We start from the raw sequence: 17,711 nt of genomic DNA on the forward strand, positions 1-17,711 counted from the left end.
GGGTCTGTCCAGCACCATGTACATATACATATGCCTGTGTTTTTTACTTTAGTAGGATCATACCTATGATCAATGAGATGTGATCATTAGTTAACAAACACACAAGTCTTATTGTCCCTTAATAATACTCGACTAGGGACCTTTAGGAATATTGATATTATTCTCGAAATCTCATTTCTAAGTCACGTGCTTAGAGATATAGAATTGCATATTTATTCAGAGGATATTTTTTAATCTGACATTTATATCGCAGTAAATTAAAAATTAATAAATTATAAAGAAAATAATCGATAGAAGATAAATATTAATAATTCTAATATCTTAAACTAAAACATTACAGTGTTGCACACTAAAAGATATTTTTTGTGGGTGGATACGACGTGAAAACATATTCATCTTCGTTAAATGCTTATTTACCCTCACAAAATAAGATGAAATTTTTGACACCCATTAGCATTGTCCGTTCACTTGCCATGGTTACTATGTTAAGTGGGGAGCTTTATGCGTTTGGTGGTGGAAATGGTTCTGAATGGTAAAATACAGGTACTACACAATGCTCTTTCTTTCTTCTCCTTTTCTTTGTTCAATTGACAGCTACATGGGCCTGTATCTATTTGTTTAATTTACTGTTTGAATTCATAATTACCATCGTTGGAGTTTGTATCTATTTGTTTAAGACTCTTTTTTGCTTGATATATTGGATATATATGTGAATAATTCTTTACTTCTCCGTTTTCGTCGAGTTTTGGTAGTTACTAGGGGCCCTTGATTTGTCTATGTGTTTCGGTATATATATATGGTTTCAGTGATATTTATGCTAAATTTAGCACCATTAACATTACAATAGTCTCTTTCACAAATGGTTTAAGGAAAATAGAAACTATAATGATGGTGGCACTAGCAATGGTTATTCTACTTCGAGTGGCCATCAACATGGTAATTTTGGAAGCATCCATTCGCATAATTCACCTAACAGGTTTTATGGTGAGTTAACATGCTTTTTTTTAATTATTAACAGGAATTTTTTAAATGTTGTATTTTGACATTAGTTTCATATTTTTTGAGCAAGGCTTTTTCCTTCTATAGATTTTTATAGGGCATACATTCTTATTTATTGTTAAATATGATCATCATTTATTTTACATTTTTGTTTACTTTTACTTTGTTATTCTGACCACCTAGATTTATGCGCATTCATTTTAATTTTTAACTTTGGGCAATTGACTCCTTGGCTAGTTGCATAATAGACTCAGTTATATGAAAACTGACATGGGTTTGGTGCTTTTAGCTAAAAACAAGTTAAGCATTGTTCTTGTCTCTTCTATAAAGAATGTTTTGACACTGTCAATAATGTGATAAATTCGACTTAAGTATCTCTACAAGTTTTTGTTACAGTGAAACTTGTTTGTTTAAGTGCTTTTGTTAATGAATCCTATCTTCCTCTCTTTAAACTTAAATAACCTTGTTGCCTTTCTGAGATCAATTATTTTACTTCGATGTCAAAACAGTTTCCAGAGCACCTGTAATAGCTCCTCCTGGATTTTCAGGGTCTACTAGAGCTCCACCTCCATGCTATACCTCTGTCGAGAGGATGGAACAGGCGTTTGACATAAACTCTGGTTTGTATATTACATTTTACATTAATGAGTTTGTTTTAAGCTTTAAGACAGTCAATTTATGTTTCTCTTCCAGTAAAAATATGGTCTCTCTCAACTCTTTGTTGTTTCCTAATTCTTTTCACATTAATTGGTTTGAGAACCAAGGTTATAGGCGAATGCACATATATTGCCCTCCTGCCTCAGCCTTTATTATCCATGCACTTCATTTCATAAGTTCTCTCAGCAAGCCCTCGTTTTATAATCTTCATGCTTAGCCACAATTATCCAAAGAGGTATATTTCCTACCATATGCAATGAACTAACTCTGTGTGCTTTAATGTATATAATTGTTATGTAACATTTTCCGATTGGATATGGGCGTTTACAATTTGTAGTTTGTTTAAATCATGTCATGGCCAAACAACAATTCACCTCCTAGTCTTAACTCTGATTCTCAGATTCTCAAAATACTAGAGGCCAACATTAGCAACACCACAAGTACGAGTGGATGACAAAAGCAGTGACTTTCCAGACCTCCTTGTTAATGAAATATATAAACCATAGTAGAAAAGTCATGTAAGATGAACAAATCCTAGTCCGGGAAAAATCTCTGCTTGTAACTAAAATTGCAGTTTGGGAAATTATCATGACATGATTGGTATTTAGTATTTACGTCTATTTATTTGCTTAACTGAGGGAGTTTGCATTTATCTAAAGTAAAATCATATTCGTAAAGAGTCTGAAAATTTATTTGCTCAACTGAGGGAGTATATATTTTATTGTTTTCAGATTGTACTGTACACGCATATAGTCTCTTTATAAATTTGACTTCTTTATACAGAATACATTCTTATTTATTGTTAAATATGCTCATCATTTGTCTTAGATTTTTGTTTATTTTTACTTTGTTATTCTGACCACCTAGATTTATGCGCATTCATTTTAAGTCTGTATTCTTATTGCTTCTGTAAGTATTGTGATTGCAGAACACTTGATTATAAGTATTTTTGTTAAAATAATAAGAAGTTGTTTCCAAACAAATTCATATCTAAAAAAGATATAAATCATTAAGGCTTATACTTTTCTGATTATCTTTATATTTGACAGCATCTTCTGATTATCTTTGTTCTTATCCTTTTCTAATAACTAGGAGGAAAGGAACGTTTACTGATTCATAGGACCAGCTTTCCAATGCAGCTTAAGAAAGGGAAACTACTTTAAATCAGCTATTGATAGAGCTCGATGGCTCTGATACAGGAAAGGGTGTTAGACTTTTAGGTGCTTCAAATCGGAAGGATTTATTAGATCCCGCACTTCTTCGTCCTGGTCATTTTGTTCGTAAGGTTTGCATTCGCTTAAAGAATTACTCTCTTCTGTTTAAGAAATAAGTAGTTGTGACTTGGGCTTTTTAAATGAAGTCCAAGGTGCTATGCTAAAAAATTACCTATACACGTATTTTAATTGGTTACATTTTTGTATTCAAATTTAAATTAAAATCTTAATTTAGTTGAATTATACAAAAAGGAGAAATATTATATACATGTATGTGAAGGAAGTCAGGACCGACACCAACTTTATTTTGGACAGTAAACTATGATCTATTTTAAAATAAGTACTTACCCCTTTCAGTTAAGTACTTCTACTCCAAAATTGTATGGCCAATAAGGCATGTGTTTTCAGTTTTCATACATTACTTGGGTGACATGATTGCTATTTATTTTTAATCTCATAGATCAAACCAGTGCTCCCAATGCAAAAGGAAGACTTGAAATATTAAAAGTCCATGCACAGAAAGTGAAACTGTCCAAGTATGTGGATTTGTCTACTGATGCCCAGAACCTACCTGGTATGCTACTTAATATGAACTTTCGGTGACTTTATTCTGCTTTTGAACTTCAATTATTATAAAATATTCTATAAAGTTTCACGAGCATTGTTTTCTAACTTATTCTTTAAACTGGCCACTTATCATTATTATCTTCTCAGTTAACTTTTTTTCAATATTATAATATTTATGAGAATATTAAATATGTACAAATATGGTGTATTATATTATGACTAGGAAGGATTATCCATTCAGTGTGTTCAGTTGGATGGATCTATAGCTATGATGGCAAGTGATGCTGCCATCACAAGATTTACCTAGGCCCTGACCTTTAGATAAATCTTGAAGATTTATGTACAACTAGCGATGATGACAACCTCACACCAGTTACCTGTGACACTGACCTATATATTTCAGATGTGTATCTTTTTATATATCTTATTTTGTGTACTAGTACCAAGTGTTATCGTACGTGCATTTCAGATGTTTATTTATCGTCATATACTAAGTACATGTTTTTTTGGAGTATGTGGAGTTGATAGGTGAATTGTGTGAAAACTGAAGTAGTATTTGGTGGGGATTTGTGAAAACTGATTTGAAGTTTGGTTTGAATTGTTTATTTTGTTGACTTGTATGAAAAATAGGTTTTATGGCATGTTCAATTTACAAACCAATCCTCACAATTTTTTTTGAAAAATATGTTACGTTAGGTACTAAAATGTTACAAACAAATTGGTATAATAATTTAAATCATTACTGTTACAATAGGCATCAAAGGTAACATTAAAGTAGTCTATAATATCACATTATGTATGTTATCTTTACACTTAGAATTTGCAAAAAGATTGGGCCCACCCGTGGGGCCCACCGGTGGGGCCCACCTGTGTGGCCCACCTTAGGCTCCACGGGTGGGCCCCATTTTTTTGCAAATTCCAAGTGCAAATGTAACATACACAATGTGATACTACAGACATAGTTTGATGTTACTTTTCACTGCTATTGTAACACAAATGTCAATTTTACACCAGGGCAAAAAGGATGTTACTTTAGGGGCCAAAGGTACCCCGAAAAAAAGCAACTTAATTTTTATGTTACCTTAGGGCTTTAGCTGGTTGTGGTAACATTTTTTTGGGCATGTTGTAACATTTTCTTGTTGTCTCTATAGGCCATCTATGGCATAGTGTTGGAAAATTGGCTAGAGAGAATCCAAACTTAACATACTAACCGTTTCCACAAAAAAAACTACCAATTGAACCCTCTAAAACTTCATTTTCCTAAAACAGATACTTAATAATAAAAAGACTATTGAGATACCCCAACCCAACCTCATTGCTTCTCTCTACTTCTTCCTTGGCTCAAAACTCCATTTCCTCTTCATCCCTTGCACTACACTAGCTTCTTCCACCGCCACAGCAGCCAGAAGTCCAACCACAATATAACGACTCGTGTATTTTTATTTTATTTCTAATATTTGGAAGTGTAATAAAAGTTTAAGTAAATAAATAAAAGATGTGTATTGATTTTGGCAGCGGTTATTAATTGTTATTTAATTATTTATGAATTCTTTATATGTGGGATTGGAATTATGTGATTTATTGGTGAGTTATATGATTTTATTTCGCTTGTAAAAGTGATTTTATTGTAATTTTAATTCCATAAATATTTGGGTTGTCTTTAAAATTGGTTTTCTAATTTTATAATTTCAATAATTATTTTTAGGACTCTATAAAATTGAGAAATCAATATTTCGTTAATTATTCATTTTTAAATGATTTTTTGAGTGTGTTAAATGCTAAAATCCATATTTAATTATGGGAATCTTTAAAAATTATGAATCTTATATTTTATTAAGTTCGTATTATTCTGAGAATTTTAAAATTAATTTGGAAATTTTTGAGATCTGTTTCAACCGCGCGTTGATTCGTTATTTGTTAAAAGCGGATATAAATTGCATTTCAGAAATTGTTTTAAAAATCTCGGAATTTATGTTTCCATAACTTCGGGATATTTATATTATTTTCCCTTTTATTTTGGCAATTTGTCGAAATTATTTTAAAGGTGGCTTGGTTCGCTAAATTCAGTTTTCGGGGCAAAATTTCAGTTCCCGGGTATATCTGGGATACGTGTCAAAATCTTATAAAAGAAATTGACACGTATCCAATTAACGAATACGTGTCAGCAGTTGGCTTTGGGGAGATTAAAACATCATCTCTCTATTGTCTCTCTCCCTGTTGCTCTCTTTTCTCTCTCGTTTCTCGGTTCCTTTTTCATTTTCTTTTCCCTTCGCTTGCTTTCACCTCCTCTCGGTAATTCCTATGCTGCCTGTTTCCTTTTATTTCATCGCTGTTTCTTCCTTTCTCTGGCCGTTGTCGCCGCCGGTTTTCCGGTTTGGTGGCGGCGGTAGGCGATTATGTGTGTATTGTGTGGCCATGTGTGTGTATTGAGTGTATTGTGTGTGTTGTGTGTGTTGTGTGTGTGAGTTGTGTGTGTTGTTTGCGGTGTGTGCGCGCGAGCCGCGGCGCGTGTGTGCTGTGGTCGTGTTGGTTCCCGTGCTGTACTGTTTCCCTGTGTTGGATTCTGTTGGGCTCGATTATGTTGGTTCTGTTGGGCCTATTATTGGGGCTGTCAGTCGGGTTTAATAGTGGGCTCTAATTATGGGCTTAATTATTGTGCAGTTGGTTTAATATGAATTAATTATGTTATTGCAGGGATTTTTGTTGACTAATTTTGTGAAATAAAATACCGTGCAGTAAAAATAATTTTAAAAATCGGTGAAATTTTTGGTTGGAATCCGAATTATCGGGGACCCCGGAAATTTTGCCGCCGTACCGCGATGACTCGCTACGAGCAGACGGTGGACGGTGATGACGATGTTCTGAGTCCTAAATTCTATAAATAAATAAAATAAAATAATTATGTAAAATATGTTTGGATTTAAATAACTAATTTTGATTGGTGTTGGGATGCACGTTATATAAATGGTGGAATAATGTTGTGGATTGTTGAGAATTGTTGACGTCGATTATAATCGACGGGTAGTCTTATAAATAAAGAAGTTGCTGCCAAAATTTTCTAAAAATATATTTGTAATCGTACATAATTATGTTTTACGTGTTACCCCTATTTATGTCGAGAGATGTGATTACATGATTATGTGTATAATAATAATACGAGTCGGGTTGTCAGATTTGGGTTATTAGGATTTGAGGATATCAAGCATGTCGGTATAACTAATTAGGGTATTCTGTAATTGTAGATCCCAGTCGAGTTGTTCCAGGATCAAAGTCAGCGTGAAAGCTACTTCGGGTTTGTAAAGCGTTGCAAGACAAGTACCCCTGACCATTCTTTTATGGTTCAGTGCATATGAATAGCTAAATGTTTATTCTCGTAATGGAACAAAAACGTTTTAAGTTACGTATCCCTTGTAGTTATAAAATTACTGTTTTCAAATTATTTTGGGGAAATGTAACTTCGAAAGGTACCTATCTCGAATGGAATGATTTGCGAAACGGATTTTATATGTGTGCTGGTTAAATAAATGATTTTGAAAATGAGATAGGTACAAGTGTTTTGAAAACTAGATAAAAGGTCAGATATGAGATACATTTGGGCCAGAGTAGGCCTATTGAGGTGGCGTAAGAGGCTAATTCGGTTGCGCGCACTATAAAACCGATTAGTCCAGCAGGTTAGAGACCTAGCTAGTCTCTGAGTTCCGGAACAGGTAAATGGGATGGCAGTTAGAGCCGTCTGGTGTTGATAGCCTGATCAGCTGTCTTCACATATCCGCTATGTATCTGATTGGGATTTGTGAATTATATAAGAGTATAATTGGTTGATACAGCGGTTTTATAAAATGATTAGCATGCTAAAATTGGACTCTGGTATTACACAACACACTGCTATGATGTTTTAACAAAACATGCTAAATAGTGATGTCCAGTTACCTTTAATTTTCATTATGAAATATCGATATCATGATTACAGTTCTGTTCCTGTTTATTGTTACATTCCAGTTTTTATCCTGTTATTCATATCTTGGTACTGCTGAGCGATGATGCTCACCCTTGGAAACTGTTATGTATATTTCGCAGATGCCTAGAAGATCAGTCAGACCGACCCGTGTTCCCGCCCCTACTGGACCTGACTCCTCTGAGGTAGTTTGTATCAGACCATGAGGTCTGAAGAGTTGCTGAATAAAGTTAGTGTGTCTTAGATGTTGAATAAAGAGTTTGCAATAATGAGAACCTGAATTATACTTGAACCTGGATCGGATCTTGGTTCGGGGTCAAGTTAGTATATTTTATTAATAATTCTGTTGTTTATCTTTTTGGTAATTGTGTTTAGTGACGTCAACTCCTGACCCCGGGGTTGAGGCCGTCACAGTTGGTATCAGAGCTACAGGTTCAAGTCCCTGATTCAGGTTAGGGATTGTGTCGAGTAGGCGATAACGTGAGTCTTTAAGTGTAAGTCAGCAACTCATATAGAGGAGCAACCCTTTCGAGTCAGTCGAGGGTTCCGACGGCGTTACCCTGGCATCTATTAAATGTTTTGATAGAATTGCCTCGACCTGGTTGTGTCTTGTCTGTATATTATTATGTTGACAGTGGCCTATTGCGATTTCTAGCTCTCCATCTCGGGAGAATCCTTCTGATTAGGATAGCTCAGATTCTGAGAGACCCCTTGATGCTGTTACCGAGGAGACTCCTATGCCTCCTCCACCAGTCCCTTCTTTTGTGCCTCGAGACATCCCTGGATCTGGTCCTCGTCCCCGTTAGGTATATAGGTCTGTGTCTGCTGTCAGGGATTTCCGTCCCGGTTGCGGTCCCAGTTCTTCCATGATGAGACCTCCGGTACCTCCTGTGGCCCCTAGTGGTACTTCTTCACCGATCCCGTATCATGTCCATAGGGCGGTGAATACTTCCTTTATCAGAGATCAGAGTCCAGAGTTTGCTGCCCAGTTGGACCAGGTACCTATTGCACCATTTCAGGGTATTTCTGCCCCTTCCCCTGAGGTGCGAGCCCGTGTGAGAGCATTGACCCAGATGGCTGTAGAGAGGGCTAGATCTGTTGACCATTTCATTAGTTTCGAGTTCAGAGCTGTGCAGTATCAGGACCTAGTGAACTTGCTAGTGTTTGAGCTAGGTTCCATTGGTGGCAGTGGTAGTGGCTAGACAGAGCTGCAGTAGAGGGATGCAAAGCTCAGAGTTGACCTCTAGGAGTTCTACAGTTGTTTAATTTGTATATGTACATTACGTTGTGATAGTTTGTAGTAGGTGAGGCTGTTATGACAGCCAATTTTGGTGTGTATTCTGATGGTTCTTTTTAGTTGGATTTTCAGTTGTACTAGTTGGATTCTGTTGGTTATTGTATTTCAGCTGCTTTATATTATTTTTCAGTTTTTATCTTTTGTGCGTTGCTATTATTGTTGTTATTATTGTTGTTTCTGTTGCTGACATTTTTAGACTATAATCATTCACTCAGGACGGATCCAATTATAATGGGGGATGAGAATACTGTCTTAGTGGCAACGCTCTCCTGATGCATGAATATAAACTGCTGGAGCAATCCATTTTCTTATATATGACTATTATGTTTCAGGAGATGCCACCAAAGAGAAATTCTCAGCCCAATAACGGATCTGCTGGGGATCCTTCCATGAGTGACTTGATGAACTTGTTACGTCAGCAGACTGTACAGCTGGCCCAACAACAACAACAATTCCAGCAGCAGCAACAACAATTGCAACAACAACAACAATAGCTCATACAACAAAAACAACAGCAAATCCAACAGCAGCAAGTACAAATCCAACAGCAGCATGAGATGAGAGGGGCAAATCAAGGTGTTAGTTTTAAGTCTTTACAAGCAGTGAAGCCCCCAGAGTTTAAAGGAGAAGTAGATCCTGTCGCTGCCAGGATATGGTTAAAGGAAATGAAAAAGGCGTTTGCGCTCACCAAGGTGAGTGAGGATTTAAAAACTGATTATGCTAGTTATTTTCTGAGGAATGATTCGAATTATTGGTGGGAATCTACGCGAGCCTTAGAAGGAGAAGGTCCAGTTCCCTGGACCAGATTTACAGAATTGTTTTTGGAAAAATACTTTCCAGCCTGTCTCCAAAGTCAAATGGAGATGGAATTTTTGGAGCTGAAACAAGGAGATAGGAGTGTCACGGAATATGAAGCGAAATTTACGGAGTTGGCCTGTATAGCACCGGAATATGTGAGTACAGAAGCTCAACGAGCGAAGCGGTTTCAACAAGGGTTGAAGCCAGAAATAAGGAGTGGAGTTGTAGCCTTACAGCTTAAGACTTATACTTCGGTAGTCCAGGCTGCCTTGGTGATAGAGAGTGATCAGAAGTTAGCTGCAAAGGAGCAGGGTGAAAAGAAGAGGAAATTTGAAAGTGGACCTGCAAAGTCAGAATCAGGAATAGCAAGTCGAAAATTCCAGCGTTGGTTTGGCAAGAATAAGAATAAAAAGTTTAAATGGCAGAACTTTCCCCAAGTTAAGCCCGGTACAACATCAGTTAACTCTGCCCCGACGAGGATGAGTAAGCCAGTAGTTGATTGTAAGACGTGTGGGAAAAAGCATAGTGGACAGTGCCGCGAGAATATTAATTGTTTTAAGTGTGGACAGAAAGGTCACTATTCCACGGAGTGTAAGTCTGAGATTCAAGGAGTTACTTGTTTTAGTTGCGGCAAAATGGGACACATAGCTAGGAATTGCAAGTCAGTGACTCAAGGTAATGTTGGAAAGAGTGTGTCCCAAGGACCAGCAACCAGTACTGTGAGAGCTAGGACTTTTAAGATGACCCAGAAGTCTCCAGTTCATGACTCTGATGTGGTTGCAGGTACGCTTATTCTTAATTCCGTACCTGTTAACGTTTTGTTTGATTCGGGAGCGTCCAAATCTTTTATATCTGTGAATTGTGTGAATAAAATGCAATTGATGTTAGTTGACTTAGACGAACCTCTAACTATAGAAGTGGCTAATAAAGATAAAGTACATGTAAAACAATTTTGTCCTAGTTGTTTCCTAGAGATTTCGGGGTATATGTTCCCTGTTGACTTAATACCCTTCGAGTTGGGAGACTTTGATGTTATTTTAGGTATGGATTGGTTGTCTCGATATAGGGCAAATATTGATTGTAAGAAAAAGAGAGTTGTTATGTACACCTCAGATAATAGAAGGATCAGTTACCAAGGGCAGAGGCAAGATAGGAAGTTTCTCTCAGTGATGCAAGCAAGAAGATTGCTGAGACAAGGATGTGAAGCGTACTTGGCTCATGTAGTGGATACGAAGAAAGAGACCCCTATTTTGGATGAAATCCCTATAGTAAGAGAATTCCCTGACGTTTTTCCTGAAGAATTACCAGGATTGCCACCTGATCGTGAGATAGAGTTTTCCATTGATTTGATACCTGGAGCTGAACCAGTTTCTAAGGCTCCATACAGAATGGCCCCGATGGAAATGAAAGAATTGGCTAAGCAATTTCAGGAATTATTGGATAAAGGAGTTATTCGACCCAGTGTTTCCCCGTGGGGTGCTCCAGTGTTATTTGTGAAGAAAAAGGATAGAAGCATGAGATTGTGCATTGATTATAGAGAGTTGAACAAGTTGACAATAAAGAATAAGTATCCCTTGTCACGAATCGATGATTTGTTTGATCAGCTTAAGGGAGCATGTTACTTCTCAAAGATTGACTTAAGATCTGGCTACCACCAACTGAAGATAAAGCCGGAAGATATCCCCAAAACCGCATTTCGAACAAGGTATGACCATTATGAGTTTCTAGTGATGTCGTTTGGATTGACGAATGCGCCAACAGCTTTCATGGATTTGATGAATAGGGTATATAAGGAATATTTAGATAAATTTGTTATTGTATTTATTGATGACATCCTCATATATTCGAAGAATCCAGAAGATCACGCAGTGCATCTGCAGATTGCCCTTCAAAAGTTAAGAGAAAAGCAATTGTATGCCAAGTTTTCTAAGTGTGAGTTTTGGCTGACGGAAGTACGGTTCCTTGGTCACGTAATAAGTAAAGAAGGTATCAAAGTAGACCCGGTAAAGATTGAACCCGTATCAAAATGGGAGCAACCGAAAACACCAACGGAAATAAGGAGTTTTCTTGGATTAGCAGGATATTATCGAAGGTTTGTGAAAGATTTCTCGAAGATTGCATCCCCACTAACTAAGTTGACCAGGAAGAAGGAGAAGTTCATTTGGACGGAAAAGTGTGAAGAGAGTTTCCAGGAGTTAAAACGAAGACTAGTGACGGCTCCAGTATTATAACATTGCCAGATGAGACGGGAAACTTTGTAATTTATAGTGATGCTTCTTTGAAAGGATTGGGATGTGTGTTAATGCAGCATGACAAAGTGATTGCGTATGCCTCCAGACAACTAAAGCCTCACGAGCAGAAATATCCGGTTCATGACCTTGAATTGGCGGCTATAGTATTTGCTTTAAAATTATGGCGTCACTACTTGTATGGAGAGAAATGCGATATTTACACGGATCATAAGAGCCTGAAGTACATATTCACGCAGAAAGATCTGAACATGAGGCAGAGAAGGTGGTTGGAGTTGATTAAGGACTATGATTGTTCGATTAATTATCACCCAGGTAAAGCCAATGTAGTGGCTGATGCCTTAGGTAGGAAGGAAAGGTTGAATATGGTTAAGATTGCGGAGGAATTGGCACGAGACTTAGAAAGAATGGAAATTGTAGTTCGAGGATCTAACGAAAGTCAAGAGCAACTATATGAAATTACTTTCCAGCCGACCTTGATGGAAAAGATTAGAAGATGTCAAGAAGGAGTTATGGAACAAGAGTTGGATACTTTGACAGAAGAGGAGTTGTGTACTCAAAAAGATAGTCAAGGTTTATATAGGTTTTCATCCAGAGTTTGGATTCCTGATGTAACAGAGTTGAAGAACGAAGTATTGCAGGAAGCACATATCTCTAGGTTTTCTATCCACCCTGATAGTACCAAGATGTACCAGGATTTGAAGAGAAATTTTTGATGGCCAGGAATGAAGAAGGATATTGCCAATTGGGTAAGTAAATGTCACGTGTGTCAGACGGTGAAAGCAGAGCATCAACGACCGAGTGGATTGTTACAACCTTTGGAGATTCCCCAATGGAAATGGGAAGACATTGCTATGGATTTTGTAGTGGGATTGCCAAAGACGAGAGCGAATCATGATGCTATTTGGGTAATCATTGATAGATTGACCAAGTCGGCGCATTTCCTTCCGATTAATGAGAGGTATTCGTTGGAAAGGCTAGTGAAGTTATACTTGGATGAGATAGTTACCAAACATGGAGTTCCTGTTTCTATAGTGTCGGATCGAGACCCTAGATTTAATTCCAGGTTTTGGACTAAATTCCAAGAGTGCCTAGGAACGAAATTGAATATGAGCACCGCTTATCATCCTCAGACGGGTGGCCAAAGTGAGAGGATGATTCAGACCATAGAGGATATGTTGAGAGTCTGTGTTCTAGATTTTAAGGGTAATTAGGATGAGCACCTACCTTTGATTGAGTTATCGTATAATAACAGCTACCATGCCAGTATAGGGATGTCACCTTACGAAGCTCTGTATGGACGAAAGTGTAGTTCACCGTTGTACTGGGATGAGGTAGGAGAAAAGAAAGTTCTAGGCCCTGAATTGGTTCAGCAGACTAAGGATGCCATAGTGTTGATTCGGAAAAGGTTGGAAGCAGCTCAAGATAGACAAAGAAAATATGCAGATTTACATAGGAAAGACATGGACTTTTAGATAGGAGCTCTAGTGTTACTAAAAGTATCACCTTGGAAAGGGTTAGTACGATTTGGTCAGAAGGGTAAACTTAGCCTGAGATTCATAGGACCCTTTGAAGTTTTGAAGAAAGTGGGAAAGGTCGCTTATGAGATAGCGTTACCATCACAGTGGCAACACATTCATAATGTGTTCCACGTGTCTATGTTGAAGCCCTATGTTCCTAATTCGAATCAAGTCATAGAATACGAACCGATTGAGCTTCAACCAGATTTATCCTACGTGGAACAACCGGTCCAAATCCTAGACCGTAAGAAGCGAGTCCTTAGGAATAAGTCAATTCCTATAGTAAAAGTTTTGTGGAGAAATCCTCGAGTAGAAGAGTCTACTTGGGAATCAGAGTCAGACATGCTTGATAAATATCCCCCATTAGTTTAGCTGAGTCAGATTCTGGGGACAGAATCTTTTTAAGGGGAAAGAATATAACGACTCGTGTATTTTTATTTTATTTCTAATATTTGGAAGTGTAATAAAAGTTTAAGTAAATAAATAAAAGATGTGTATTAATTTTGGCAGCGGTTATTGGTTGTTTAATTATTTATGATTTGTTGATATGTGGGATTGGAATTATGTGATTTATTGGTGAGTTATATGATTTTATTTCGCTTATAAAAGTGATTTTATTGTAATTTTAATTCCATAAATATTTGGGTTGTCTTTAAAATGGGTTTTTTAATTTTATAATTTCAATAATTATTTTTAGGACTCTATAAAATTGAGAAATCAATATTTCGTTAATTATTCATTTTTAAATGATTTTTTGAGTGTGTTAAATGCTAAAATCCATATTTAATTATGTGAATCTTTAAAAATTATGAATCTTATATTTTATTAAGTTCGTATTATTCTGAGAATTTTAAAATTAATTTGGAAATTTTTGAGATCGGTTTCAACCGCGCGTTGATTCATTATTTGTTAAAAGCGGATATAAATTGCATTTCAGAAATTGTTTTAAAAATCTCGGAATTTATGTTTCCATAACTTCGGGATATTTATATTATTTTCCCTTTTATTTTGGCAATTTGTCGAAATTATTTTAAGGGTGGCTTGGTTCGCTAAATTCAGTTTTCGGGGCAAAAATTCAGTTCCCGGGTATATCTGGGATACGTGTCAAAATCTTATAAAAGAAATTGACAAGTATCCAATTAACAGATACGTGTCAGCAGTTGGCTTTGGGGAGATTAAAACATCATCTCTCTATTGTCTCTCTCCCTGTTACTCTCTTTTCTCTCTCGTTTCTCGGTTCCTTTTTCATTTTCTTTTCCCTTCGCTTGCTTCCACCTCCTCTCGGTAATTCCTATGCTGCCTGTTTCCTTTTATTCCATCGTTGTTTCTTCCTTTCTCTGGCCGCTGTCGCCGCCGGTTTTTCGGTTTGGTGGCGGCGGTAGGCGATTATGTGTGTATTGTGTGGTCATGTGTGTGTATTGAGTGTATTGTGTGTGTTGTGTGTGTGAGTTGTGTGTGTTGTTTGCGGTGTGTGCGCGCGAGCCGCGGAGCGTGTGTGCTGTGGTCGTGTTGGTTCCTGTGCTGTGTTGTTTCCCTGTGTTGGATTCTGTTGGGCTCGATTCTGTTGGTTCTGTTGGGCCTATTATTGGGCCTGGCAGTTGGGTTTAATAGTGGGCTCTAATTATGGGCTTAATTATTGTGCAACTGGTTTAATATGAATTAATTGTGTTATTGCAGGGATTTTTGTTGACTAATTTTGTGAAATAAAATACCGTGCAGTAAAACTAATTTTAAAAATCGGTGAAATTTTTGTTTGGAATCCGAATTATCGGGTACCCCTGAAATTTTGCCGCCGTACCGCGATGACTCGCTACGAGCGGACGGTGGACGGTGATGACGATGTTCTGAGTCCTAAATTCTATAAATAAATAAAATTAAATAATTATGTAAAATATGTTTGGATTTAAATAACTAATTTTGATTGGTGTTGGGATGTACGTTTTATAAATGGTGGAATAATGTTGTGGATTGTTGAGAATTGTTAACGTCGATTATAATCGACGGGTAGTCTTATAAATAAAGAAGTTGCTGCCAAAATTTTCTAAAAATATATTTGTAATCGTACATAATTATGTTTTGCGTGTTACCCCTATTTATGTCGAGAGATGTGATTACATGATTATGTGTATAATAATAATACGAGTCGGGTTGTCGGATTTGGGTTATTAGGATTTGAGGATATCAAGCATGTCGGTATAACTAATTAGGGTATTCTGTAATTGTAGATCCAGTCGAGTTGTTCCAGGATCAAAGTCAGCGTGAAAGCTACTTAGGGTTTGTAAAGCGTTGTAAGGCAAGTACCCCTGACCATTCTTTTATGGTTCAGTGCATATGAATAGCTCAATGTTTATTCTCGTAATGGAACATAAATGTTTTAAGTTACGTATCCCCTGTAGTTATAAAATTACTGTTTTCAAATTATTTTGGGGATAAGTAACTTCGAAAGGTACATATCTCGAATGGAATGATTTACGAAATGGATTTTATATGTGTGCTGATTAAATAAATGATTTTGAAAATGAGATAGGTACAAGTGTTTTGAAAACTGGATAAAACGCTCAGATATGGGATACATTTGGGCCAGAGTAGGCCTATTGAGGTGGCGTAAGAGGCTAATTCGGTTGCGCGCACTATAAAACCGATTAGTCCAGCAGGTCAGAGACCTAGCTAGTCTCTGAGTTCCGGAACAGGTAAATGGGATGGCAGTTAGAGCCGTCTGGTGTTGATAGCCTGATCAGTTGTCTTCACATATCTGCTATGTATCTGATTGGGATTTGTGAATTATATAAGAGTATAATTGGTTGATACAGCGGTTTTATAAAATGATTAGCATGCTAAAATTGGACTCTGGTATTACACAGCACACTGCTATGATGTTTTAACAAAGCATGCTAAATAGTGATATCCAGTTACCTTTAATTTTCATTATGAAATATTGATATCATGATTACAGTTATGTTCATGTTTATTGTTACATTCCAGTTTTTATTCTGTTATTCATATCTTGGTACTGCTGAGCGATGATGCTCACTCTTGCAAACTGTTATGTATATTTCGCAGATGCCTAGAAGATCAGTCAGACCGACCCGTGTTCCCGCCCCTATTGGACCTGGCTCCTTTGAGGTAGTTTGTATCAGACCATGAGGTCTGAAGAGTTTCTGAATAAAGTTAGTGTGTTTTACATGTTGAATAAAGAGTTTGTAATAATGAGAACCTGAATTATACTTGAACCTGGATCGGATCTTGGTTCGGGGTCAAGTTAGTATATTTTATTAATAATTCTGTTGTTTATATTTTTGGTAATAGTGTTGAGTGACGTTAACTCCTGACCCCGGGGTTGAGGCCATCACACACAACCTCAAGCTCGATAATTTCCTCATCAAAATTATTACCCACTGCACCTCCATCCACAACAATATCTTTCCGCAAACCTAAACCCTAAACAACATTTCCTTCTGCATCCTGAGGCAAGTCTTCCTCTTGAGGATCAAAAATTTCATCTTGAAGGACAGCAGGCTCAACCTCACCTTGCCGTATAGCCTTGGTCCTCTGCTCAATGCTTCCCAAGCCCATATTAAAATACCACATCTCTTCATTTCTACCAAAATCCTCCTCAATGATCACCATTTTCTCCCAATGATTGGCACCATACTCAGCTAGGTATGCTGCCAACTCATTAGCCTCTCTATCAACAAGCCTTAACTCACACTTATAAATCTTATCATCCTTGCACTGACTAAGTTGCCACATAACATGTGCATACCGAGGACGCCCTCCCACCACTGTGGAGCTAAACAGTTCCGAATAAGCATTCACATGATAAGTCTCCAGAATAATCTTCTTGTAACCTTTAAAATATGCCTCATTTAAGCCTTCCAATAGAGCATGGAACTCATTCTCTCTCTGGTCTTCAAATCCCAAAAATTCCGCAGTCATGTGAAAAATGACTCCTACAGAATACCTAACCACAACACCAATACCAGAACGGTTCCCATTTGGAAAAGCTTCTTGTGAGAAGAAGATATGCACATTACACTTTATCACCCTTTTGTTAGGCATCAACCATCTAGCATTTACATTTACATTCTCTCCGTTGTGCAAAACATGCCTGTATTATAACAAGATTAAGTCAAATTGACAGCCCTAAGAATTAGTTGTATGATAATCTAAGTTTGTATTTTATATTGTATTACTTGAGACTGTAAAAATGTAAAAGATTAGAATGAATTATTTTTCTATAAAAGTTTCAATCCTAAGAATAAACTCTGGAAGAAGATCAAGAAGATCATGAGAGAAATTGTGAAGAAGCTTGAAGTTGAATAAATATGTTTTAGGAAAAATATTCTAAGTCAAGGTATCTACAAGTCACAGATCAAGTCATTCGAGAACTCCAGAATGAATTATCGAGAAGTCTAAAACAGCTTATAGAGAAGTCTCAGAGATATCGACAAACCA

At 36.9% G+C, this 17,711-nt stretch overlaps 1 protein-coding gene across 15 annotated transcripts; it reads left to right on the top strand.

Annotated features, from left to right (window-relative positions):
- The first annotated feature begins 387 nt into the window (after window positions 1-387).
- On the top strand, window positions 388-16,528 carry LOC141695180 (uncharacterized). Of its 15 annotated transcripts, none has more exons than XR_012564332.1 (6): window positions 388-543; window positions 1,509-2,941; window positions 3,331-3,444; window positions 7,515-7,580; window positions 15,482-15,549; window positions 16,317-16,528. XR_012564332.1 is itself a non-coding variant. In XM_074499443.1 (6 exons), the coding sequence occupies exons 1-4, from the start codon at window positions 502-504 to the stop codon at window positions 1,871-1,873; spliced, it is 378 nt and encodes a 125-aa protein (XP_074355544.1). In that variant the 5' UTR covers window positions 388-501; the 3' UTR covers window positions 1,874-2,941; window positions 3,331-3,444; window positions 7,515-8,808. The 15 variants fall into 15 exon arrangements, 2 of the variants coding, with proteins under 2 accessions (XP_074355544.1, XP_074355545.1); XM_074499443.1 differs by lacking the exons at window positions 15,482-15,549; window positions 16,317-16,528 and adding an exon at window positions 870-984 and having other exon boundaries at window positions 1,509-1,619; window positions 1,764-2,941; window positions 7,515-8,808; XM_074499444.1 differs by lacking the exons at window positions 15,482-15,549; window positions 16,317-16,528 and adding an exon at window positions 870-984 and having other exon boundaries at window positions 1,509-1,619; window positions 2,749-2,941; window positions 7,515-8,808.
- Window positions 16,529-17,711: the final 1,183 nt, after the last annotated feature.

Source organism: Apium graveolens, chromosome 11, assembly GCF_009905375.1.
Source record: "Apium graveolens cultivar Ventura chromosome 11, ASM990537v1, whole genome shotgun sequence".
NCBI classification, from domain to species: Eukaryota; Viridiplantae; Streptophyta; class Magnoliopsida; order Apiales; family Apiaceae; genus Apium; species Apium graveolens.

Bases quoted from the DNA above. Each gene is read 5' to 3' on its own strand.
- LOC141695180 (XM_074499443.1), top strand. From the start codon at position 502: ATGCGTTTGGTGGTGGAAATGGTTCTGAATGGTAAAATACAG. The intron at 544-869 runs GTACTACACAAT...AAATGGTTTAAG, and splicing joins TTCTGAATGGTAAAATACAG to GAAAATAGAAACTATAATGA. The intron at 985-1,508 runs GTGAGTTAACAT...ATGTCAAAACAG, and splicing joins TTCACCTAACAGGTTTTATG to TTTCCAGAGCACCTGTAATA.